The sequence below is a fragment of the Oncorhynchus nerka genome, linkage group LG27 (genome assembly GCF_034236695.1).
Source record: "Oncorhynchus nerka isolate Pitt River linkage group LG27, Oner_Uvic_2.0, whole genome shotgun sequence".
NCBI lineage: Eukaryota > Metazoa > Chordata > Actinopteri > Salmoniformes > Salmonidae > Oncorhynchus > Oncorhynchus nerka.
In genome coordinates, this window is record NC_088422.1 from 17924811 (window position 1) to 17951257 (window position 26447).

General features: G+C 44.0%; 1 protein-coding gene across 1 annotated transcript in view; it reads left to right on the plus strand.

Annotated features, from left to right (window-relative positions):
* The first annotated feature begins 438 nt into the window (after positions 1–438).
* Positions 439–26447, plus strand: part of LOC115119893 (versican core protein-like) — a 60222-nt gene continuing 34213 nt past the window's right edge. The window contains exons 1-5 of the mRNA XM_065011419.1: positions 439–502; positions 4574–4960; positions 6324–6498; positions 6838–6965; positions 9652–9945. Of these exons, the coding sequence (XP_064867491.1) occupies positions 439–502; positions 4574–4960; positions 6324–6498; positions 6838–6965; positions 9652–9945 (1048 nt within the window). The remainder of the gene's footprint in view (positions 503–4573; positions 4961–6323; positions 6499–6837; positions 6966–9651; positions 9946–26447) is intronic.

Below are 26447 nucleotides of genomic sequence, written 5' to 3' on the forward strand. Positions count from 1 at the left end.
TTTCCCCCAAACATTTGTGATTTGACCCAACAGGAGGCTACCTCCATGGGGTTCTCAATCCCACCACCCACATTCGGAGGAAGTGACAAGACAGACAAATTGTCCTTAGCGACCACCGGGGCATCATACTAACCAAGAGCCGCTGGACACTCGTTCTGGGCTGTAGAGTGACACCGCAGAAACGGGGACGGACAGAACCATTCCATTAACCACTATCAGGATTATATTTTCTAATCGATCCGTTGGAGTTCGCCTGTAACAATTAGCTAATTTTGTTGGTCCACCGCTATCGCACACTTTTGAACATGCTGACATGTCAATGGACGCATCACTGTAATGAATGAGGAATGTGTATCTTGCTAGACCTTATAGCAAAAGGCTGGTGTCTCATAACAATCTGTTCATTCATTGTGTTTCCCTCCTACCTTCAGGTTCAAGATGATACTGAAAATAAAACATATCCTCTGGTTATACTGCCTGTGTCAAAGTGCATCTGGGTTCGGTAAGTGTTGCCTACTACTACTTCTACTATTACTACTGCTACTACTACTATTAATAATAATACTTAAGTATTAAGTGGGTTAAAATCCTCCTAGAAGTGGCACAGGTTTTGACAGAGGGACATGTCAAAATGCTGAATTTTGGAACTTTAGCAAGCCTTTATTGAATTTTCCATGTGGTTTATTTATTTTTCAAATTTGACCTTTATTTAACTAGGCAAGTCAGTTAAGAACAGATTCTTATTTTCAATGACGGCCTAGGAACAGTGGGTTAACAGACAGATTTGTACCTGGTCAGCTCGGGGGTTTGAACTTGCAACCTTCTGGTTACTAAGTCCAACGCTCTAACCACTAGGCTACCCTGCCGCCCCAATCCCAGTGGGTAAAGGGCACTATATTAACGGGCACTTAATTGAATATACAGTTGAAGTCGGAAGTTTACACACACTTGTGTATGAGCCAAGTTGAACAGTTTAAAGGCAATGCTACCAAATACTAATTGAGTGTATGTAAACTTCTGACCCACTGGGAACGTGATGAAAGAAATAAAAACTGAAATAAATATTTCTCTCTACTATTATTCTGACATTTCACATTCTTAAAATAAAGTGGTGAATCCTAACTGACCTAAGCCAGGGAAGTTTTACTGGGATAAAATGTCAGGAATGGTAAAAAACTGAGTTTAAATATATTTGGCTAAGGTGTATGTAAACTTCTGACTTCAAGTGTATATAAACATCAAAGCGATGCAAAATGCACTTATTTTGAGGAATGACCCATGCATGTGTTTCAGCACAATTCAGGTAGGCAATTAGTCAAACACACTTTTTGGTACTAAGTCAATTGGAAAGTATTGTGCTTTGGGTGGCAGATATTCTAGCGGTTATAGCATTGGGCCATTACCCGAAAGTTTGCTGGTTCAAATACCTGAGCCGACAAGGTGAAACATCTGTGGTTGTGCCCATGTGCAAGGCACTTAACTCTAATCTGTTCCAGGGGTGCCGTGCTTCCTTTGCTGACCTGTTAAAACAACAGATTCACAGGTGTATGTGAAAATATAATTTGTTTTTATATGGTTGACAGTAACCATTACTGTTATAAGGTCCTAAACGATATCATAACCGCCATCAATAAGAGACTTTACTGTGCGCCGTATTCATCGACCTGGCTAAGGCTGACAAGCTGACAAGGTACAAATCTGTCGTTCTGCCGCTGAACAGGCTGTTAACCCACTGTTCCTAGGCCGTCATTGAAAATAAGAATTTGTTATTAACTGACTTGCCTGGTTAAATAAAGGTAAAATATATATTTTTTTAAAACACCAGATGAGCTTCAATGCCATATAACTCTCCTTCCATGGCCTCCAACTGCTCTTAAATGCACATAAAACTAAATGCATGCTCTTCAACCGATCACTGCCCGCACCTGCCCGCCCGTCCAGCATCACTACTCTGGACAGTTCTGACTTAGAATATGTGGACAAGTACAAATACCTAGGTGTCTGGTTAGACTGTAAATTCTCCTTCCAGACTCACATTAAACATCTCCAATCCAAAATGAAATCTAGAATTGGCTTCCTATTTCACAACAAAGCATCCTTCACTCATGCTGCCAAACATACCCTCTTAAAACGGACCATCCTACCAATCCTCGACTTCAGCGATGTCATTTACAAAATAGCCTCCAACACTCTACTCAACTAATTGGATGCCGTCTATCACAGTGCCATCTACAAGTCCGTTTTGTCACCAAAGCCCCATATACTTCCCACCACTGCGACCTGTATGCTCTCGTTGGCTGGCCCTCGCTTCATACTCGTCGCCAAACCCACTGGCTCCAGGTCATCTACAAGTCTCTGCTAGGTAAAGCCCCGCCTTATCTCAGCTCACTGGTCACCATAGCAGCACCCACCCGTAGCACGCGCTCCAGCAGGTATATCTCACTGGTCACCCCCAAAGCCAATTCTTCCTTTGGCCGCCTCTCCTTCCAGTTCTCTGCTGCCAATGACTGGAACGAACTGCAAAAATCTCTGAAGCTGGAGACACTTACCTCCCTCACTATAGCTTTAAGCACCAGCTGTCAGAGCAGCTCACAGATCACTGCACCTGTACATAGCTCATCTGTAAATAGCCCATCCAATCTACCTCATCCCCATGCTGTATTTATTTATCTTGCTCCTTTGCACCCCAGTATCTCAACTTGCACATTCATCCTCTGCACATCCTACCATTCCAGTGTTTAATTGCTATATTGTAATTACTTTGCCACCATGGCCTATTTATTGCCTTTACCTCTCTTATCTTCCCTCATATGCACATGCTGTATATTGATTTTCCTACTGTATTATTGATTGTATGTTTGTTTATTCCATGTGTAACTCTGTGTTGTTGTATACAGTATGTCAAACTGCTTTGCTTTTTCTTGGCCAGGTCGCAGTTGCAAATGAGAACTTGTTCTCAACTAGCCTACCTGGTTAAATAAAGGTGAAATAAAATAAATGTAAAAAAATAATAATAACTCCATGTCTCACAGCAATGAGGTTTCACCCCAATCAAGAACAAAAAAGCAGACAGACAACGCCAAGTCAATGCCTGTGAGCCCTGCAAGCAGAGTAAGGTCAGCCCTATGATGGGCAGCAGTGGGCAGCTAGAACCTCAGGCCCTCCTTAGCTCTGTACAGACAGGATACCTTTCAATTAGGCCCAGGTCCCAGTCTGGATTCAGCTAAAACAGCTGGTTTCACCTCTCAGCCCTAGTAAGGCCCTCTGTTTAGAGTCCTTGCTCACGGCTGTCCCACACCGCTTCCAAAGCATTCTGTACATCGTTGATCCGAGCGTTCATTGATTCCCTTCAATGTGATAATCCCGTGCCGGTGGCCAAGGGCGATTCATCCCGTTGCCACGGCAATGCATCTGGCATCGTGAGGATGTGCGCTGTGTGTGGTGTGGTTCTAACCGGAACATAAACAGAGACTGGGAGTTACTCTGTGTTGATTACTTTATAAAAAGCAATACTTGAGGGAATTGTGAATAACCTTGCTCCAGAGGACTGTTTGCCTGTCCGACCTGCTGCCAGAAAGTCTGAGTTGTTTAGAAAGACCAGATGCGATGCTCATAAACTGTCATAGCTGTGTCATACTGTAGCTGTGCCCCACATAGCAAACCTGCGGTGTTGGCCTTCATAGAGAGAGAGAGTAACAATATATTTTAAGATAGGTGGACCAAATAAGAGCTTTTACTCTGATGACTTGAAAACTCTTAATTTATGACTTGACATTGCATTTGAAGTATCATTCGTAGTTTATAGGGTTTCCCATACACAGATTAAACCTAATCCTGGATTTAAAAGCATGTCAATGTAGATTATCTGTTGAACGTGCTCCTTAGTCCAAAACCAAGGTAAATCTATGTCTGGGAAACCAGCCAATTCTGTATTTTTAGCTCTGATAGCCTGGAAGAACAGTGAATCCGTTTTTCTTATGGTTCCTGACAGGTAGTATAGTAGTGGAACAACTTTTAAGGCTGCAGACATGCCTTCCCTGTTTGACTATTTTATGTCATACACATTTTTATGACCATACATCACATTCTGTGTATGTCACTGGGAGGCTCCCCACCCATAGTTTTGAGGATGAGGCTTGACTTTCCAAGGGCTACTTTGGTGCTATGATGCATGTCCTTTAGTTGTCTGGGACTTAATGTTACACCCTCTGTGTCTGTTATTGAATAAGAGGTTCATAGCAAACTAGCAATACGCTTGACTAATTAGAAGTCTTTGCAGAGTGTTTCAACTTTGAATAAAAGGTTGAACTTTTTATGAAGACCTTGTCCCAGACTATATTTAACAGATGTTTTAAGCTAGAGGAAAAGCTTGGGTAGTGTGGTTGAAGGGGACAACCTTGAATCAATGTATTGTTTCTTGTTGCTTTTATTGTTGTTGTCCTTTATCACCCATACTGATACTGCACCAGAGTTAAAGTTGTTATTCGCTGAAAAAAACATGCCATTGTTCAGTAATCTCTCTATACATTTTCAGCTGCCTTACCTAGTCTTTTTTGTTTTAAATATTTCCCAGCATCCAACACGTTAACTATGATGAGGCCTGTGAGTGGCTCCCTCTCGGGGAAGGTGGTTTTGCCGTGCCACTTCTCCAATATGCCCACAGCCAAGCCCTCCATCAACGCCAACGGCACAGTGACCCCCACCAGCACAGACTACCTGCGCATCAAATGGACCAAAATGGATGGAGAAAAGGAATCCACGGTGCTGGTGGCCCAAAATGGCATCATTAAGATAGGCTCCATCTACAGAAACCGTGTGTCAGTGCCCAGCCACCCAGAGGATGTGGGGGATTCTTCTTTGACCATGGTGAAGCTCCGAGCCAGCGACGCCGGCACCTACCGCTGCGAGGTCATGTATGGTATCGAGGACACGCAGGACATGGTCAACCTCGACGTCAAGGGTTGGTGTCATCTGTTTTTCTGTATAGTTAGTTTCTCTGCCTATTCCCTTTTGCTGGAGAAAATATCTGCTAAGCACATTGACATTTTGGCAAGTTCACAATGGAAAATGTTTGATAAGCTTATGAAGTGGATGAGCCAACCTTTGAATGAAGTGGTGGATACGTATTAGTAACAAATCAAAGCAATTTCCTCAATGTGTCATTCAGTAAATATGAAAGTAGGGAGCCCATGTGTCGACTGTAGACTTGGGGTTTCCTGCATTTTGTGCTAGAGACACCCAACTCTACATATATCGTCATATGGGGCACATCACTTCTGGAGTGGCTATGCCATAGGGAGGAGTTACTCAGCTACGTTATAGGCCTAAGTATTGTGTGCATTTGATGATACTGGTGCCTGTTGATGGTTCCCATCCTTTTTACCTGAATGGTGAGAGACACTATGCTCTTATAATAAGACATCTTGTTTTATCCCCTTGATTTAGAATAGGAAACAATCATGTTGGAATCATTCATCAGGAAGTACATCTGGTATTAGTGTAACATTCTTTCTCCCAATGTTTTGCAAGAAACAGTTTCTCATTGAAAACAGTGGCATGCAAAGTTAATCTTCTCACCAGGAAAACTAGATATGATCTGATAAAAGACAAACACAGTAAGGTCAGTCACTGATGAGGTGTCAACATACAATTTTGAATCTTGGCATGTTTACAGTCTATGTCCCAAGTGGGATATTATGCAGAACAGTTCCAGAGCTATGGCAACTGAGGTGTAAATCTTAATTTTTGTGTATAAGGATAACTGTGTCCCAATCATTTAATATGACTATATTCTCAATCTTTATTTGGGGAGTTACATTATCTGGCAGACATAACTCATATTCGGGACATTGAAAACAGGGATGGGTTGATTTGGGATCTCTTTGGCTTTCACAGAGACATAACCACCCATTTCTCCAACTTGTTGCAATTATCATTCATTTCTTCAGAGTCAGTCTACTGCCACAAATATGGGAAGTCAGGGTCATGGTATCGTCTCTAAATCATTCAGTGCTATCTTCATTTGTGGTCATTGCAGAGGGTTCTAGTCATCTTAAGCTAAGCTCATCACAATTAACATATTAGACCCCAATTTATTTCACACGTGTGTGCTATTAGACAGGAGTCATGACCCCCAGTGTTTTACTCTTTGATTATTAATAGTTTATTTACTAGAGCACTTTTCTACACAGGAACTCATTTGTGTTTTTGTGTGTGTGTGTGTGTGTGTGTGTGTGTGTGTGTGTGTGTGTGTGTGTGTGTGTGTGTGTGTGTGTGTGTGTGTGTGTGTGTGTGTGTGTGTGTGTGTGCGTGTTTGTTCCCAGGTGTTGTGTTTCACTACCGGGCAAGCACCAGCAGGTACAATATGAACTACAAGAGCGCTGTCCAGGCCTGCCAAACCATAGGAGCCTCCATCGCCACGCTTGACCAGCTTAAATCAGCCTATGATGACGGCTTTGACCAATGTGATGCAGGCTGGATCGCAGATCTGTCAGTAAGGTGAGATGATCTTCCATGTTCTTTTCTGTTTGTGTCAAAAAGTAAATAGACGTAATTGGCTAAATCAGAAAAGGACTCTCTCCCAGGCTACTGGTAACTGGTTGTTACAGGGCCTGAAGTCTAAAACTCTTTAGTTTACCCTCTCTGCCATAGCTGTCCTTGGTCTGAATTTGCATGTGTACTGACATATACTGAGTTTAAGCCAGTGACAGTACCAGCTCTATTCTGACTCCCTGGCTTTCTCATTTATGATATGATGTACAGGTTAGCTGGTACAATCACCTTTCCCTTTGGAGATCAATTACATGACGTGATCTTATCCTCTGTTTGCATGTGTAGATACCCAATCACCAGACCTAGACCTGGCTGCTATGGCAACCTGCAGAGGAAGGCTGGGGTGAGGACGTATGGAGCCAGGAAGGCCACAGAGACCTATGATGTCTACTGTTATGTGGACAAGCTGGATGGTAAGAGAACAACATGTTGGATGTAGGGTCGGCTAGTGGTACGTCCAATGAAAACCAAGATGAGCACATCCAATTCGAACCATACACAGACAAGCTGCTAAACTACACTGATGCTAGTCAGGGGAAGAAATGGGTTTCTACACACCTGGTGATGGAAAGAGTTGGCAATGTACCAATTTAGGGCTTTATTCTGGTATTGTAAGCAAGTAAATGCATGTGGCAAGGCATTTCCTCTCTAAATATTTACTGGATTCTATTTTGTTTGTTGCCTGTTTATAACATACTTGCAGTCTGTAAATGGGAATGAGTGAAGGCTACAGTAACTCTACGTAACTTTGACAAGCAGCATGGTGCTAAACGTTATTCCCCTGACAGGCACAACCATCAAAAGAGACAAACTGCCAGGCTCTTAATGTTGGACCAGATCCTTCCTTCCTTCACAAAGGCTCTAAAAACGACACCAGAAACTATGTGGTGATGGGAGCTTTAAATGCTTCTGGCACCATAAAGGGAAAGCCTGAGAGCGGCCAATACACTTTATTATCTGTGTTTATCCTTCACGCTGAGCCTGCTGACAAATTGAATGTGAGTCGCAGCGTGCTCCATCACTTGTCTCTGAGCGCTAACGTCACTCCTCCACTCATGCTGGGAAAGTATCACACGTGTCTTCCTTGTGGTATTATCAGGTCAAATCCTCTTGGATCATAAGGAGTATGATAATACCATTAGGGTTTTTATTTTATTTTTTATTTTTTCATCTTTATTTAACCAGGTAGGCTAGTTGAGAACAAGTTCTCATTTACAACTGCAACCTGGCCAAGATAACATTTAGTAGTGTTGATCTTAAATGCACAGTTATGGAGGCTAGCTGAGGAACGCATGTAGTTACTCCAGTATAATGTCAGCCAGGAAGCAGCACCCCACCCCACCCGTACCTCACCATGTTCTGCTCACAGTTCAACCCTCTCATTTACAATGCACATACACTGTATGCATGTCAATAATGCACAGTACACAAATACACATTTCTGACGGAATTTAGGAAGGTGAGCTTATATCAAATGTTCATTCTTTTAATGCATTTTATAAAAGTTCAGACACATAGCTTCAAAATTGTATATCATACACTGCAGTTGGGGGAAACATGATAAAAGTTATGCTTCTTTGAAATTGGATAAACTTGTTATCCCACTTTGGAGAGAAGTAGGAGAAAACAGACCTTGAACGATTTTCACACTTCCTAGAGAGCTCCTTTTTGTTTATGCCCATTCAACATTGTTAACGCCCTCTAAAGCCTTAGGCCCACCCATCTCTTAAAAAAAACACATTTAAACGCATGAGTCAGCATGGCATTGTCCTCCAAAAAGTAGTCTGTCTATTGTCCCCCCTCTATTATCTCAGCCAATCATGGGTCCTAACTTTCTCCCTATATAGCTCAGTGTTTTCTCCTTGGCTAAACTAGGCTCATAATTTAAATGTTTTATTCATATTTACGGAACCCATACACATTTGTAATTCAGGCATATGAAAGTTCACATGTTCAAGAAGGCATAATATATATATATTTTTTTTAAATATTTTTTTTATTTATTTTGCTGTGAAGTAGGAAATAGCATCAAACACCCCTGATCCTGAATCCAAAAGGGTATCTGTATTGTATGTACACTGTCATACTGTACCTTATACATACTTCCGCTGTATGGTATATACACTGTCATACCTTATACTACAATGTTTCTGTATGGTATTACTGTGCATATCAATGCATATTTATGGATTCTGAGACTTTCAGTGAACATTTTTCAATGTTTAGCAAGCCAGAGTATACTTCCCTTGACACTGAGACACATGGCAACAGAACAGAAACAGACGGTTGTGTGTTGTGGTATTTAATATGTCTCACGCCTGCTTTATTAAAGACAAATTTAACACCAGACACTGCGACTGGGGATGTCCGAAACTTACGGCAGTAAATCTGTAAGGTTTAAAGTATGGGACAATTCATATGGAAACTACTGAGAAGACAGTGAACGTTACACCCAAATCTTAACTGAAAACATGCCGTTTTTTTAATCCCCACTGTCGCTTGTTTTGAACTAGATTCCACTCCAGGCTGGCTGAAAACATAATCAATAAGTGTTGACATCTTTAAAAACAACTTTGGATGATGAGTAATGAAGTTGACTACATTAACTATGGACTGCCACACCCACTGTGGGGGACCTAATGGCATGAGGGACAGACTGTCTTTGATAGTGAAAACACATAGTCAGCATTGCTAGCCCACCTCAGGATAATGGAATGAATGCTGTACTGTAGTCCTAAATGAATTAGTGGGAGAAGGTTTAGGCCCAGAGCCCTCCACTGCACTGCCACTGGCTTATAGTTATGGCTCTATATCTTCATGACACTGCTACCATGGTCAAAATGGAGTGACATATTTGTTATGGATGATACCAGTATTGTGATACTCGTTAGTATCATGGCAGGGAAACAAACATCATTATGTTGTCATCCAGAGTCACATGTATTTATTTTCCAAGCTACAGCACACAATATTATGCTTGCAGCAGCTTTTTAAAGGACCAAAAAGTCAGTGATAGCACACATATAAGTTGTATTACAACATCCTGATGCCCATTCGCTAGAAAGTCACAATTTACATGTAATGCCTGTTTGTTTTCAGGTGAGGTGTACTATGCGCCTGTGACCCGTAAGATGACGTTTGAGGAGGCGAAGAAGGAGTGTGAGAACAGGAACGCCGTACTGGCGTCGCCGGGTCAGCTCCACTCCGCCTGGAGACAGGGTCTGGACAGATGTGACTACGGCTGGCTCTCCGACGGTAGCGCTCGCCATCCCGTCGCCGTACCCAGAATGCAGTGCGGTGGAGGTCTACTGGGCGTCAGAACCATGTACCGCTACAGGAACCAGACTGGCTTCCCAAAACCCTCCACCCAGCTGGGAGCCTACTGCTTTACAGGTAAACATACATAGGCATCTATGTGGAAAGAGTTCCTTTGGGATTTTAACAGAGTACTCTCGGAGCACACTACTCAGACACAGACTGAGGTCAGAGAATGTTTAATATTTCTGGTCAAGGACAGTGCTGTGATGTCCCCCCTTTAGAGTGCAGCTGCTTCACTCCCACCCACCAATCCTCATCCTGTCTGCACCTTCTCTGACACAAATACTGAAATGTCTACAAAACAGTCCACTCTCAATATGTTGTGTATAACTCACCTTGTATTGAGTGTATGGTTTATTTGTATGTTAATTTTCATGTTTCTTTTGTCAACAAAACAAACTTAACAGATCCCTATGTAGAGTGTTGTTCGTTTCGTGCTAGATAGACTATGTAGCCCGTTACAGTGAATTACTCACCTCATTGTATGTCCTTTTGTGTCCCGCCCTCAGCAACTAAATTGGGATTGGATAACAGTAGAATGAAATCATGACTCTAAACTCTTGCTGCCTTTGATCTCGATGCATAGCCCAATCTAATGGGTGTTTTACTTGATGCATAGCCCAATCTGATACTAATGGACAATTTATTTACCAATAGTGTGTTGGAGGGTCCTACACAGTAGTGTGTTGGAGGTCCTACACAGTAGTGTGTTGGAGGTCCTACACAGTAGTGTGTTGTGGTCCTACACAGTAGTGTGTTGGTGGTCCTACACAGTAGTGTGTTGTGGTCCTACACAGTAGTGTGTTGTGGTCCTACACAGTAGTGTGTTGTGGTCCTACACAGTAGTGTGTTGTGGTCCTACACAGTAGTGTGTTGGAGGGTCCTACACAGTAGTGTGTTGGAGGTCCTACACAGTAGTGTGTTGTGGTCCTACACAGTAGTGTGTTGGAGGGTCCTACACAGTAGTGTGTTGTGGTCCTACACAGTAGTGTGTTGTGGTCCTACACAGTCATTATTTGTCTGGCTGTAATAGCTGTATTACTTCAAAGCTGGGCACATTTAGTGTTTTCTTTCTCTGTGGCTAGCTTTGAATAACCCCATTGGTGCAGTTGAGCAGAGAAAACAGTCACATACTACCTCATAAACTATACAAATATAATATAATACTTAATATACTTATTTGATCCAAGTTATTTAAACTCTATCTAAACATGACATCTCCAGGTGATGCCAAATGACTTGGCCACCAAAAGAAAGTGCAGATACAGGTCTGCCACCGTTTCTCCTTTCCTTATCTTTCTCTTTTCTCCTCTCTCCTCTCGTTTCCGCTGTCAGAGTTTGCCCCTTTTCTGTAACACTCACTTGGAGCTACTGACCAGACTTCTAAAACCAGTCAGCCTTGGTGACCTCTGACCTGGCCTTTCCATCTTTTTAAACGAGGGTCGGCTAGATAAGCCGACCTCTGACCTAGCCATTCCATCTTTTTAAACGAGGATCGGCTAGATAAGCCACCCCCTGCCAGGCCATTGGGCCTCCCTGAGAGACGCTAGAAGTCACAGGGTTAGGAGGTCACATAAAGAGGGCATCCTTACCTCCACATTCCTCTATTCCATTTTAGATCTCCCTGTGTTGCCTTTTAGCTCTCCCTTTTTGGTTTTGTTCTCACCTAAGTGCTTTTCAAGTACCCCCTTTTCCATTAACTCGAACACTTCATCATTTCCCCTTCGAGGAACACAAAAACACCAAATAGACATTATATAAATATTAGTCAGTTAGATGAGTGGCAGAGGAGGAAAATGGAGGGATAATTTGGTCCCTGGACTGGAGAAAACAAAGGACCGGGTAACAGTGACAGCACACAAACATCAGTGAGAAAGTGCACTCCCTCTGCTTTCTAACAGACCACGGTCTGTTTTTCCTGCTAGGGAAAAAATGGTCTCACACCTTACATCAGAGATAGCTGGTAGAGAAGGAGGGAAAGTACGTAATGCTGAACAGCTGTCATTTGCTTTACACAGCCTGTTGCGCCGCTGAGGAGAGGAATGTGTGTGTATGTGTGTGTATATATATATGAGGGAGAGAGGGAGAGGGGGAGAGTGAGTCAGACATAGGGACAGGGAGAGAACGAGCGAGGATGTGCCTTCTGAACAATCAAGCTTTGATCCAGTCACTGAGACCAGACTGGGAGGAATATAGTCTTGATCACTTAGTAGCTTAACCTTTCAGCTTATAGGGAGGGATCATAATTCTGATTAGTCTATGTAATGGGACTATTGGAGGAGCTGTTCCAGTAGCCACATGAAGTCAGGAGCTGGAGCACGGCGAGGAACAACACTAGTAAACCCAGAGACCGTGCGATGACAGGCACAAAGAGACCAAAAAGCAAGAGCTCATCCACAAAACTACAACAATAGACATCTAAAAGTGAATGTGCTGTTTTATTCCAGTGGTGGAAAAAGCACCCGATTGTCATACTTGAGTAAAGATACCTTAATAGAACATGACTCAAGTAAAAGTGAAAGTCACCCAGTTAAATCCTATTTGAGTAAAAGTCTAAACGTATTTGGTTTAAAATATAACAATGTAAATGTAATTGCTAAAATATACTTAAGTATCAAAGTAAAAGTATAAATAATTTCAAATTCTTATATTAAGCAAACCAGATGGCACAATTTTCTTAATTTAGGAATAGCCGGGGGCACACTGCAACACTCAGACATAATTTACAAACGAAGCATGTGTTTAGTGAGTCCGCCAGATCAGAGGCAGTAGAGATGACCAGGGATGTTCTCCTGATAAGTGAATTAGACCATTTTCATGTCCTGTTATGCATTCAAAATGTAACGAGTACTTTTGGGTGTCAGGGAAAATGTATGGAGTAAAAAGTACATCATTTTCTTTAGGAATGTAGTGAAGTAAAAGTAAATAGTAAAGTAAAGTACAGATACCCCAAAAAACGACTTAAGTAGTACATTCAAGTATTTTTACTTAAGTACTTCACACTACTGTTTAATTCACACTTAATGGCTACATGCATGCCGATAGACACTGTTGGAAATGTAAAATTACTGTTCGAAGTTTGTACTTGTTTTAACATTTAAAATGGAAAACTTAAAAAATGACCTCACATACATTACAGTATCTGCCTGTGCTAGTGGGGAGAATGGGGGGAAAGAACGTTCTGAGTGGATCAACATGATAATACTGGACTTCTAGACACAATTTATGACCATTGTTTGGTCATTTGAACCTTTGTTATGATTCCAAACCTCAGGGGTGGGCTTCCAATACTGATGCTCTAGGGACTGTCAACTCCATAACATGTCCAAAAATCATTTCAGAATAGAATTTTAGAATTTATGGAGTGACTAGTGATAAACACTACAGCTGTGTCTCTAAGCGTCATGTTTACACAGAGTTCTTTCATGCCCTACACTCAAATGCCATGGCAACACTCATTTATTAAGCCATGCCCGGTATTTTACTCTGATTTGGTTATTTTTTCACAAGAAGAAACACTTTTGACCAAGTGTTACAAATTATTATAAACTCTGCAAGTATATTTAGAACGTTGTAAGATGAGCCCCAAATTTAGTAAGGGGAATTACTTTTGAAGGGGATTACTTTGCATTGTTTCATAAACAATTAGCCAATAATGCTAATCAATCATTCTTTTGTTGCTCTCCTTTTATTCCAGAGTTTGCATTATTAGACTTATTGTGGCTGTGTGAGATGATGTCATGATAGAGGCTGGGTCTTCTGAGGACACTCACTGTAGGGTTTATAGTGAAGTCTATACTGGCGTCGTGCCATACACCAGCGTGTGTGCTGTATTGTAAGTGGGTAGTGCTGTGTGAAATCTGGCAGATTGAGTGAGTTGGCAAGGTACAGCCAAGACAAACGTACCATTCTGGTGCCAGCCAGTGAGCCTCAGACAGGAACTGGGTAGTTTGAAAATAGAATGAAAGATCCCAGATTAAATAGTTAAGTGGTCCAAAAATAAGACAGTGGGATATGATTTTACTGTCTATTAATCATGCTGTTCTTATGTAACAAAGTATTTTTGGGCCTGACCAAATTTTTATATGTCGGTCATTGGTTCTTTTTGTTTCAGGCACTTTTTTTTGTGCTGGGGATTTCATTGACAGTAATACACTCTATTTCTATTCTTCTGTCCGCAGCTAGGAGGGAGCTGAGAAATCAGACTACCTGGGTGGATGTGTCTGTGGAGGGTTCTACCACGTCCCCCCCCATGCTGGCCACGTCCCCCATTGGTTCCACAACAGAGCTCTCTTCTCTGGACAGAGGCAGCACTACCCAGACCCTGATTTCTGAACTTGTCACAGAGATAGGAGAATCAGCTGAGACAGCAGTGACTCCGTCTATGTTCTCAACCAGCATGGTCCCGCCTCGCCCCACCCCGGTAACACATGAAGATGATCTTGAGGAGGTGACCCCGCTACACACAACCGCTGCTACAGAGCCACACACGACCATTGCCACCATCACCAAGCAGACCATTGACAATGTCATTACAACGCCCTTCCCCGATTCCGATGTCAATGACTTTGAGGGAATCTCAAGCCATGTTGAGTCGTACCCAGGCCGTGGAGACTCGTTCCAAGCTCCACCCACTACAACAGGAAGTCCAACAGCTCCACATCCTGGTGATACTACCTCCACTGCTCTCCCTCCGGCCACTGCAGCCATCCAGGTAGAAGATGCCAAACCTGAAGAGTCTTTAGGCACCATTGTGGCCCAGCCACAGAGCACAGAATCTGGGCAGAGATTGGCCGAAGCCACAGAAGAACCAGAGGATCACTCCATGATTGAAGTCGGCACAGTTCAGCCTGACATTCTTCTAGAGGCCTCTCCAAGCACAGAACCCATGTTTGCTCATGGAAACACAGAGGAAACCGTCCTGGAAGGGATCACTCCAGAGATGACCTTAAACCTGAAAGACGCCCAATCAGTTTCGACAACCGAAACAACTGAATCAATCACCACTGAAGAGACTACAGAAGAACCAATCACCTCTGAGCAAACTACAGATGAACCTATTAGTACCGAGGACACTACAGATGATTCCAGTCTACGTGTAACTGAACTGTCCTACACTCTTGAAACCACAGATGATTCCACAATGATGACTTCCTCTACCACTCTAGATGTGTCAGTAAGTGGTGCTACTTCTCAACCAATTGATCATATTGACGTTGAGGCTAGTGCCCAACCCTCAGCTGTAGAGGTCCTTGAGGGATCCGCTGAAGGAATTGTAGAGAGACTTCCACCAGTTCCTCCAACTCAAGAGGTACATGATGACCCCTCAACCAGCACATCTCCCACCACTTTCCCAATTGTGTGTGATACAGATCCCGGCACCTGCACAGAGCCCACCACCACCCCGACACAACCAGGAACCACACACTCAGCAATACCAACGGATTCATCATTGAAGCCTTTAGATGGCTCAGAAACTGATGCCCTCACCACACACTCATCCCAAGATTCAACCGTGCAAGCCGTCGCTCACCCGGCTGAGACAGAGGGTGTTTCTGAAGCTGAGGCCACCCAGAAACCTCTTCCTCATGATGTAGAGACACCAGCCACCGTGTACAGGGAAGAGACAAGTCAAACACAGGCTCCACCAACTGAATCCACCACACTACATGCAACCGTGACATCCAAGCAGCCTTCCTCTGTGAGCACAACAGCAGTTGCCATTCTCATCAACATTGAGACGTCAGCTGAGGATGTGACCTCAGGCGTCCAGGTCATTGAAGAGTCCACCACTCACATCCCTGAGTTCCCCTGTGAAACCCTGACTGAAGACCCAGACACCCCCACAGACATCGACACAGAATACTTCACATCTGCCCCCATGACCTCCACCGTGATCAAGCCCACCAGGGCTCCAGCCACCGTGGGCCCAGACGGACTTCCAATCCATGTCATCATTGTCAATGTTGACGAGCAGAAGCAGAACAAGTCAGGTAAGAAGAATACCTCTTGTTCACTGTATTCCATTACGTCTAATGCTATGGTCATATGATATAGGCAAACAGAGGTAAACGTTGATCTGTAACAATTCAACGTTTGGTGACCTATATAAAGTATGACATATAAAGGTTAAACTTCCAGTAGCTCTCCAGATTATGTTTATTTTCATGACAGTGATAACCTGGATGTCTGCAATTAAGTTGATTGCAGTGGTTAAGGTTTGCTGTGCATCACCTGGAAAGATCAGGACCTCCCTATAATAGGATTAGGCCTACTACACAGTCATGTGGTGCACATGTGCTTAGTAGTCTTTCAGGTCTGTCCCTACCCAGGATCCTTTATGTCTGCTCTAGTAGGAGGTCAGATGTGTTAGGCTACTGTTACTAGGGTGGGTCTTCAACATGATCACTCTCCTCCTGTCAACTTGCATTTTAAAACATAAGCACAGTACATGTTTTGGTTTAACTGTGAATAACAGCTATTTTCCTTTTCAATATGTTTAGGCATAGGCCAATATGACAGAGAGTCCGTAACGCAGGCATGTGTTAACACTTATTGCCTACTGTGCTGCTGCTCTCTGCCAATGAACATGAATGTACAGTAGAGGGGGTTTTGGCAAGAGACAGTAAGACCATGTGCTGTCCAGGGTGCTGAAAGGGGGGGGGGGTTGACTCTCTGCCAAGGAGAATGCATGTGCTGCTCTCTCTCCCTCTCTCTCTCTTTCGCTTTCTTTCTCTCTCTCTCTCTCTTTCTCTCTCTCTCTCTCTTTTCTCTCTCTCTCTCTCTCTCTCTCTCTCTCTCTCTCTCTCTCTCACACACACACACACACATGGAGGCGCTGCCATATCAGCCTTAGCTTTGGTGTGACTGTTGTTCATTTCAATACCATTATGTTTGTAGTTTTTGGCTTTGCAAATGGTGTAGCTGTTTTCTTTTGGAGATGCTGTAGTCTGGAGGAGCATGGAGCGCTAATATTTTATACTCTCTTGATCGTGAAACAAAGATTGTCTTTGTGTAAACCTATGTGCAAAAACTAAGCATAGTCGAACCGTATTCTGATTTAGCATGGGTGAAGTTAATTCTATTTGACTGGAAACATGCATCTCTATGTATATTGCCACAATGGCTTTTTTTGAGCTGGATACTTGAAAAGGAAGATTCTGACTTGTCTTGTCATTTGGATAGCCAATTATAGTGTGGAACCACTACTGCACTGAACACATACATTGCTATAGCAAATTAGCTTGTCTAAACAATGCTGAAGAATACCGACGTTGCTTTGCCTTTATAGTGTCATACTATTCTCATATTTTACAACATTTTACTCTATATAGGCTACTTGAGTGTGTTTCATGAAAACCTTAGACCAGGCAAGAATCATGTAGGTTATTTACATCAGAAGACCATTTGAAAATGACAGAAGACAAAGGCAACATTAGCATATTTTCACAATTGTACATCTTCTGACACTTACAGAGCAACAAAAAACAAAAAAACATTATTTCTAATCATTAAATATATTAAATATATTTCCACCCCTGTAGACCTGTCAAGGGTCCCCTTGAAAAAAACATTTTTTTGTAAATGTTTTCCTCTCCCCTGCTAGCTAGTGAATTCCTCAGTGGATCCTCTCTCCCCACATCTGTTAAGAGACTACTTGGTTCTTAGTGCCTGGACCACCTCAGTTCAGTCAGTCAGTCCAGCTGAACAGATGTCCAGACAGACTGTGGGTTCAGAGGGAAATTAACACAGAATGAGAAATGGAGAACTTCACACTCTCTCAGAAAGCAGCTGTTTATTTGATTAACAGGTTTTGTGGTCAGCATAGCAGTGAGGCCTCCAGGACCTGAGTTATGTAAATTACCAATGTTAAGAATAACTCTCCCCACGTCGCGTTTTGCTATCGCTGGTATTCTTCTTCACTGAGGCAGCCGCAACAGTGTAGGACGAGGGAGTGTGTGGCCTCACCTCACAGTCAATCGGCCAGTGGGAGGGATTACTGTACAGGTGCCTGATGATTTATTCAGCAGGTTATTGATGGTTGCTCAGAGTGCCAGTGTGTTTCAGGTGTGATTACTCATGCTTTTTGAGTAATGCTGGATTATAGATTAATAGCATGATTGTAATATTTTACCAAGTGTCAATATGCCACTTTTCCTCTTTAATATCAATCAGTGTAAGGCAATAAAATCCTTAATGTGTTGTAAGCAAATTGGCATGCAGTTTCTGCTGAAGTGGCCTTTTACATGTGTCAGTAACATTACCTCACCCACATCAGATTACAGTAAATGGGGATATTTGCTACTTGTCCCTCAGCATTTATGCCAAAATGAGGAGTAGGCTGGCCTTGAGGATGAGAAAGATGAGAAGGAGAACACAGGGGGATACTCCAGTGTTACTGACCCGCTGTGGTGCTAAACTAGTTGTAAAGGAGTGTGGTGATCTGGCACAGTGCTACAGGACGTGCTTGGTTTGGCTGCCATTGAGCCTGGGTACAGGTGATCTGGACTCCCTCTTAGAGTGCAGGCCTGCTGGGGAGAAAGCCAACACTGTGCTCAGAGGAGCCACACAACAGACCCAGGGCACAGCCTGTGCGTGTGTGTGTGCACACACGCACGTAGCTCCCTCTGTCAGCCTGACAGTAAAGGAGGAGGCTTGGCAGCCTACCTGAGTAAGTACAGATGCCTGTCAGCACACTGAAGCCTGGACACCACCTCTAGGGTGATGTCACCACTAAGAAAAAATCTCCCCTCTCTGTGAGGGCATCTGAGTAGCTGGTGGCATGGTGGCTTTTGTGCCACCACAGCAGACACCACTTGCTTATGGGAATTGGCCTCAGTTTTCTGTGCTCACTGGAGTCATTGTAGCCTATAAAAGGGCTTGATAAGTGACAATAATCACTCACATCTCCCTGATCAGAATGAACAAAATGATCCCATAAGGGTACAGTGATATTTTATTGCATGTTAAAATATCACTGTGCCCTTAGGGATAATTTTGCTCATTCTGATCAGGGAGATGTGAGTGATTATTGTCACTTATCAAGCCCTTTTTATAGGCTACAATGACTCCAGTGAGCACAGAAAACTCAGTTATGTGCCCTCCAGTACAAAATGATTCCTCCAAAGCAACCACATGACCTACCTGCCCACTGAATTAGAGTCAGGAGATAGGTCTGGACTCTGGAGCAGTGGTGCTGTGCAGCTGGTGAGTTTTGTGGCTGAGGTCATGATTCGCACACAGCAGAGTGTTTGTGCCTGTCCTCAGCATGGAGCACTGCTCTCCCTCCAGAGCCACTGCTGGCCTGGGTTTATGTGGGCTGCTGGTTTTATTTTAACAGATGTGTAATATGTCACCAGGAGCTTGGGCACCCGCCACGGAGCAACTGAGGCAGGGAGGGCCAAGAGGGAGGCGGGGAGGCATGGTGGTGGGGGTGAGGGTAAGTTAGTGGTAGTGGTGGTGGGGGTAGTAGTAGTGGTGGGTGTAGTGGTAGTGGTGGGGTTGGTGGTAGTGGTAATGGTGGGGGTCGTGGTAGAGGTGGGGTTGGGGGTAGTGGTGGGCGTAGGTCTAGTGGTAGTGGTGTGGGTGGGGATAGTGTTAGTGGTGGGGTGGGGTAGAGGTAGTGGTGGGGGTAGTGGTGTGGGTAGTGATAATGGTGGGGGTAGTGGTAGAGGTGGGGTTGGTGGTAGTGGTGGGGGTAGTGGTAGTGGTGTGGGTAGTGGTAATGGTGGGGGGTAGAGGTGGGGTTGGGGGTAGTGGTAGTGGTGTGGGTGGGGGTAGTGTTAGTGGTGGGGTGGGGTAGTGGTGGGGGTAGTGGTGGTGGGGGTAGTTGAAAGGGTAGGGAGGTTGGCAGTGTGTGGTGAGGTAAGATGCAGTGATTAAAGAGGGTGTGTGTGTGTGTGTAACAGGTGGGTTATTGCTCTCCTGTGTTCCCAGGCTCCACTGGCCTTAAACAAGTGTCAGCCTCTGCAGCTCTCGGCTCCTGCAGGTGTTCTCTCTTCCAGCCATTAATCTATCTGAGCCACAGCTTGTGGGAAACTTTTCTTTTCAGATGGGAGAGAGAAATAGATGGAGGAGGAGTGTGTGGTGAATGGTGAATGAATAACCATTATCCCCTACCCTGGCGCTGGTTGGATTGCAAGTAGAAAATGGTAAACAGATCAAGCCAAAGAATGGTGAGCTGATTACCATGACAGAGAGACGACCACACTGCTCTGTGTTCTGCCAAGCCATTTACCACCTTGTTTATAATACATTTTAGTGCCGTCAGATCAGGGCGTGAAGCACTGGCTGACTCACAACGTTTGTTATTAATAAGGGGAAGGGAAAAACGAGTGTGCATCTCGAGGGGACGTGTGAGGACTTATTTTCCAAAGGCTGTACGGTTGTGTGGGCCGATCATCAGATGTGGCACGCGTTCCTCTCCAGGGAGACACTCTGACATCCAATGGATCTGCTCAGGGTTTGACTCCGAACAGCCGTTCTTGTTTGCAAAGCAGGGCAGGAACAGGATGTCTGTCTTTACTCAGGGCCTTAGTTGACTTGGGGTCTGAGGGGAACCTTTTAGCCCGCAGGACATGGGCTTAAGGGCCGTGTTACACCGAGCATACGCATTCTTTAATGCTCCCCATAACAGCCTGATTGAAACATCACTGCCAAGTATTGTGAGGTATACCAGATGCCATCCTCTTAACTGGTGAAGCATGTCACTTAGTGTGCTTTCCAAAGCAAGGCGTAAAGCGTGTTGGACGATGGGGATAGCTTGTTCGATGTTCCACGATGTTCCACGAAGATGTTTGGAATCCTCAATGTTAAGCCTAAATGTTACATTTCTGACTCACTTAGATGGCTTGTGGTCATATTTTCTTTATTAATTGGGGATATAAATCTGTGGATTATGGTTTGGATAGTATTCAGTTGGCAGACAAGCCAAAGTTTCCAAGTATGTACGAGAAGATTTGATGTATAATATTTGTATTATTTGTAGGCTGGCCTTTAAAGTGACTAGTCCTCTCATGCTATCTTTGTTGTGACGATACTGTGACCATATCAAATCATTAAGTCATAAGCACATAACAGGCATTAGCTGCTGAGCTCTACTTAGTGCCGGATCTTGCCACTCGATTTTACCATCCCCTGCTATTTGTGACTAGACAGAGGACCTAGAAATAATAAAGGTTAACAGGAGTAGAAGCGGACTCCTTCCCCCCCACTGATCACCTAGGCCTAGGTGATCTTACATGATTTCAGGTCCAATGTTTTTGTAAACCATGGAGCTGAATAGAGTTCAGCTGAAAGAGGAAGGGCAAACGTGGAATTGTTTTTTTTTGGATTTCCACTCACTAAATACAGCCTGGACGGAGAACTGTGAAAGTTGAGACAACCCACTGGGCAAAAACTGGTTGAATCAACGTTGTTTCCACGACATTTCAACCCCCTATGTGATGACGTTGAATCAACATGGAAAATGTGTTGGATTTGCAAAAGGTCAGAGCATTTTGTATTTTTTTCACCCAACTTTCAACCTAAATCCAATGTCATGGTGAAATGTGTTGTTGATTTCACTTTGAATTCACAACTTAATTAAATGGAAATGGAAACTAGACGTTTGTGCCCAGTGGGAATGCTTTTCAATTTCCGTATGGATAGGAATGTGTATATTTTCACATAATCTACTCTTTGTATCTTTGGAAAATCCACACCTTAGTAAAATTATAGAGAATGACCATTACTGTGTTCAGTGAGGTTACATTTCAGGAAGAAAGAAATCTAATCATAAGTTTAAGAACAATGTCACAATTGTTCATTTTGTGCACTTTATCAATCACTTTCAATAATTATTGAGTAATAAGTATAAATAAATGCATGAACTAATGTTAGCAACACAATTACTTTTTATAGTGTCATTGTCATGTATGCTAATCAGTCTCTTTCCCCCCTCTTTCTCCCTCTATCCCTCTCTCTCTCTCTTTCTCTTTTGCACTCTTCTTTTCTTTCCATTTCTCTGTCTATTTTCAGTGGATGCGACTCTGCTGATCTTAGACACTTTGAGTCAGTTCCCTATCATCCCTGCCGTTCCTGACCAGGCCACCCCCTCCCTGGTGAATGGTGAGCCCATGCTGGCCAGTGGAGAACCTGACTTATTCTCCTCTGCTGCTGTCACCATCACCCCAATGCTGAGCTTCATCAATGGAAAACATGAGGTGACCCTGGAGCCAGAGAGAAGACGGGTAGAGGAGGAGGTTGGGAGGAGACCAGGAGGAGACCAGTTCCAGTTTGAGGGCAATGTGACCACTCTGGGGGGCAGCGAGGAGGAGATGACCCCCACCGTTTTTGATTACTCTGTGATAGAGATTGGTACTATAACAGATGAGACTGAGGTTCAGAATGAGATCTCTTTGGCGCCCAAGGAGGAACTGTTCTCAACTTCCCCACTGCCTTTGTCAATGTCCACTCTGGACACATTTTTTGAAAGCTATGGCTCTGAGATGGTTCATGTGGAGTCAACTCCTCCTCTGTCACCTCCAGAGCAGGTTGAGGAAACCACACAAGGCCCCGCTGTAAAGACAGAAGTGACTGCAACCTCTGCACCTGTCACAACAATTGTGGAAACCACCCTATCCAAAACAGAGCAAACAGCTGAGGGTGTATCATCTTTTTCAGAAACCAGAGAGGGACCAAGTGACATCATAACTACGTCCACTGAAGCAGTGTCCACTGTTTCACCATCTGGCACAGCAGTAACCAAATCTTCAGAACAAACCCAAACATCTCATACACCCACACCCCCTGAAGGAAGCCAGCAAGTCAGCACCTCTGTGTTTGACAAAGAGGTGGAGGGATCAGAGACACAACCCCCGGATGATGACAGTAATGCTGAGGTGACTCAGCCAGAAGGGTCTGTGGAAGAGCTCTCTGTCTCTCCCACAACTGATCTGCACGTGTCCACAGATGTGCCTGAAAATGCTGAAGGAACAAAGAGCACCTCTGCTGTTCCAGATGTTGTAATCTCCACTCAAACCCCTTTACTGTCCGTCTCTACACCCACTTCTGTTGATGTTGAAGATGGCTCACTGCCAGCGACCCCCAGTGACATTGAGGGCTCCACCTCAGGCGAGGAGGAAGGATCAGCACAGGACACACACACTCCTCAGGAACCAACCAGCACCACTCTGCCTTCCTTAACAACAAGTGCCCAAACAACTTTAGGAGAAACAATCACGACTGAGGTGACGCCATCCAAAGAGGCAGGCAGCACGAAATCGCATTCCTTGAGCTCTACCACTGCTGAATTTTTGACAAGCCAGAAAGAGGGAACAACAATTAGCCAGCCTCTTGTGTCTCCCACCGTGAAAGACACGACTGCAGCACATATGGTTTCCACACCAGAGCAGGAGACCACAGGAGACCAAACTCCTGATATGTTCACAACCAGCTCTCCATCATCCAACATGGAACAGATCTTGTTAGGATCCACAACAACGTTACCAAGAACAAGCTCAGCAGACACTACACAGGAAAGTGAGATAACAGCACCGACCAAAGACCGAACAGGCACAGAGAAACCAGTAGTTGTTCCTGTCATTGATGAGACTGAGACAACTTCAGATGAAGAGGGTTCTGAGAGTCCGGCAATATCTCCAATGTCCAGCAAAGAATTTCCTTCAACAACTCCAATATATAATACTATTCAGATGATTAAGACAACCATGGCAACTCTCTCAGACTTAGTCAGCCGATACACCACACAGGGCACAATTCTGACAAGTGAGGTACCTAAACAAGATGAAGAGACCACAAGCAAAGATAAACCTTCAGTTACCCCAACTATTACGGAGGAAGAAAGTTCAGGTGACTCGGGTATGTTTACTAGCATATCTACTGCAACACCGCTCTCTCCTCTTCATAGTACAGTCAAAACAGAACATGATGTGACCACAAGCTCAATAGCAACCAGTGAGGCTACAGGGCAAACAGAGAAACCATCAGCTACTCCGATTAGTGATGACACAAAGACTAGCACAGCCGTCACCCCAAAAGATGAAGATGAGATTTCTCCGATGTCCACTAAGGAGTCTCTTGTGACAACAGGATCTCCTATGTTCAGCATGAGCAAAATGGAGGATGAGAAATCAACATTATCATCAAGCATTGAACCCAGTAAAAAAGTTGATGTGTCACCAACAGTCTCACCTTCTGTGACTTTCAGCCCAGCTGTTTCTAGTGGAGCTAAAGTGGATACTCAAGTAACTGAGGCAAGCTCAACCCTATCCTCGACAGTGACCTCAGGTGACCAGACAAGTGAGATTTACACCAAAGACACTGCAACTCCCACAGTGTCTTATTTTTATAGCACTGAGAAACCAGTAATTACTACCACAGTGTCATATGAAACAGCAGAGAGTGCAGGTAGAGAGCAGGTTGAGAAACTGGCAGGCTCAGAAAAACCTTCATCTATTCCTGTTACAGAGACAAGCTCAGCTCTCACCACAGATGAAGAGAGCTCAGGTGATCAGACTCCCGATATGTTTACCAAAGAGCCTGTCACTTCAACAGTTTCTTCTGTTTGTAGCACAGTCAAAGCAGAACAAATGACAACCACTGAAATGCCACATGTAATGATCACAACAGGAAAGAGTGAAGATACAGGGCAGACTGAGAAATCATTGGGTTCAGAAAAACCATCAGTTACACCTGTTATTGATGAGGTGGTGACGAGCACAGTTATCTCCTCTACAGACGAAGAAAGCTCAGTTGACCAGACAAGAGATACGTTCACCATAGACTCTGCAACTACAACAACCACCACTTTTCCTCTGTTTAGTACTGAGAACCCAGAACATGTAGAGACTACAGCATCACATGGAACTGCAACAGGGGAGTTTCCACAGACAGCTACTTCTCTGTATAGCACTGAGAAACCTGGACAAGTAACCACTTCATCACATGAAACTGCAACACCTGACACTGCGACTGCTACTACTACAGTTTCATCTGTATATAGCACAGAGAAAACAACGTCACAAGAAAATGCAACAGCAGAGATAGTCACAGAAGTCACAGAGAGGCCAACAAGCACGGAAAAACATTTAGGTACCCCTGTTACTGTTCACACAGAAGAGGATACAAGCTCAAGTGGAGCAACAGCTGAGATGTTCACCAAGGAGTCTGTTGCAACAACTACATCCACATCAGAGTCACTTAGTGCTTTCACTACATCAAGACTAACAGTGACCTCAAGTTCAATCATGACCCTGACAAAGGAGGATGGTTCTGGTGACCAGACACTTGATATGTTTACCGAGGCACCAGTCTCAACAATTGAGTTTTTCAGTAGATATACCACTGTTCATACATCGACTGGACAGGTGATGGAACAAACCGGGGCATCAACACATTCTACCCACAGCACCTCTTCACCCAGAGACTTGGAGGGATCTGGAATCTCAAAGACAGAGGATGACCAAGAGACAACTCAGCCAGAAGGATTACGTGTGGAGGTAGTAGTTGAAACCACCAGTAAACCACAGGACCAGTTCGCTGTAGCCACAGATGAGACAGAAATCAGAGAGACCGAGAGTAAATCTGAGGCTCTAAGTGTTGCATCCTCAACACAGTCCACACAGCTCAGCCAAGAATCTACATCAACCCAAAACCCTATATCCACTAGCACAGCTGAGACAATAGAATCACCTACTGCTTCATTGTCCGAGCAAGGAAGTGGAGACTTGACAGAGCCCTCTATTTCAGAAAGTGATGCCACAGAAGGTGAGAGTTCAGGTGATGACACATCTGCTATTACAACAGTCCCACTGCATACTACATCATCTTCAACAGATTCATTGGTTACAAAATCAGTAAGCACTGAAGTAACTAATGGAACCAAGGGGGTTGAGCAGACAGAAGAACCAACAGGCACAGATGGACCTTCAGCTGGCCCTGTCTCAAGTGTGACAGCCTCAGTGGTCACATTCACTGATGAGGAGAGCTCTGGCTACCTGACACCTGAAATGTTTACCAAGGAATCTACTACATCAACATCACTAGGTTCAGAAGCTTTGATGATCACATATTCCTCCCCAATCATCAGCATTGACCAATTCCAAAGCACAACTGTAGGAAAAGTCATCACACCCACAGAAGAAATAGATGAATCACCCATAGAATCTCCCACTGCAGCAGTTGAAACTTTGGAGCCTTCTGTGGACCAAGCAACTGGACTAGCAAGCACATCATCACCATTTGTCACTGCATTCACTTACGTAGACATGGGGGTCTCGGGAATCTCAGCAGCAGATGACGACCAGGAGACAAGTAAACCTGAAGGGTCAGTTGAGGAGGCACCAGTGGAAACCACCACTAAACCACAGTACCAGTTCACTGTAGCAACCGATGAGAATGAAATCAGAGAGACTGAGAGCACATCTGAGAGTCAAAGGAATGTTTCTTCAATAAAGATCACACAGTCCCAAGAATCCACATCAACCCAATCTCCTTCCATGTCAAGCACAGGTAAACCAACAGAGGCTTCCACAGCTTCCTTCACAGAGCAGGGTAGTGGTGACATGACAATAGAC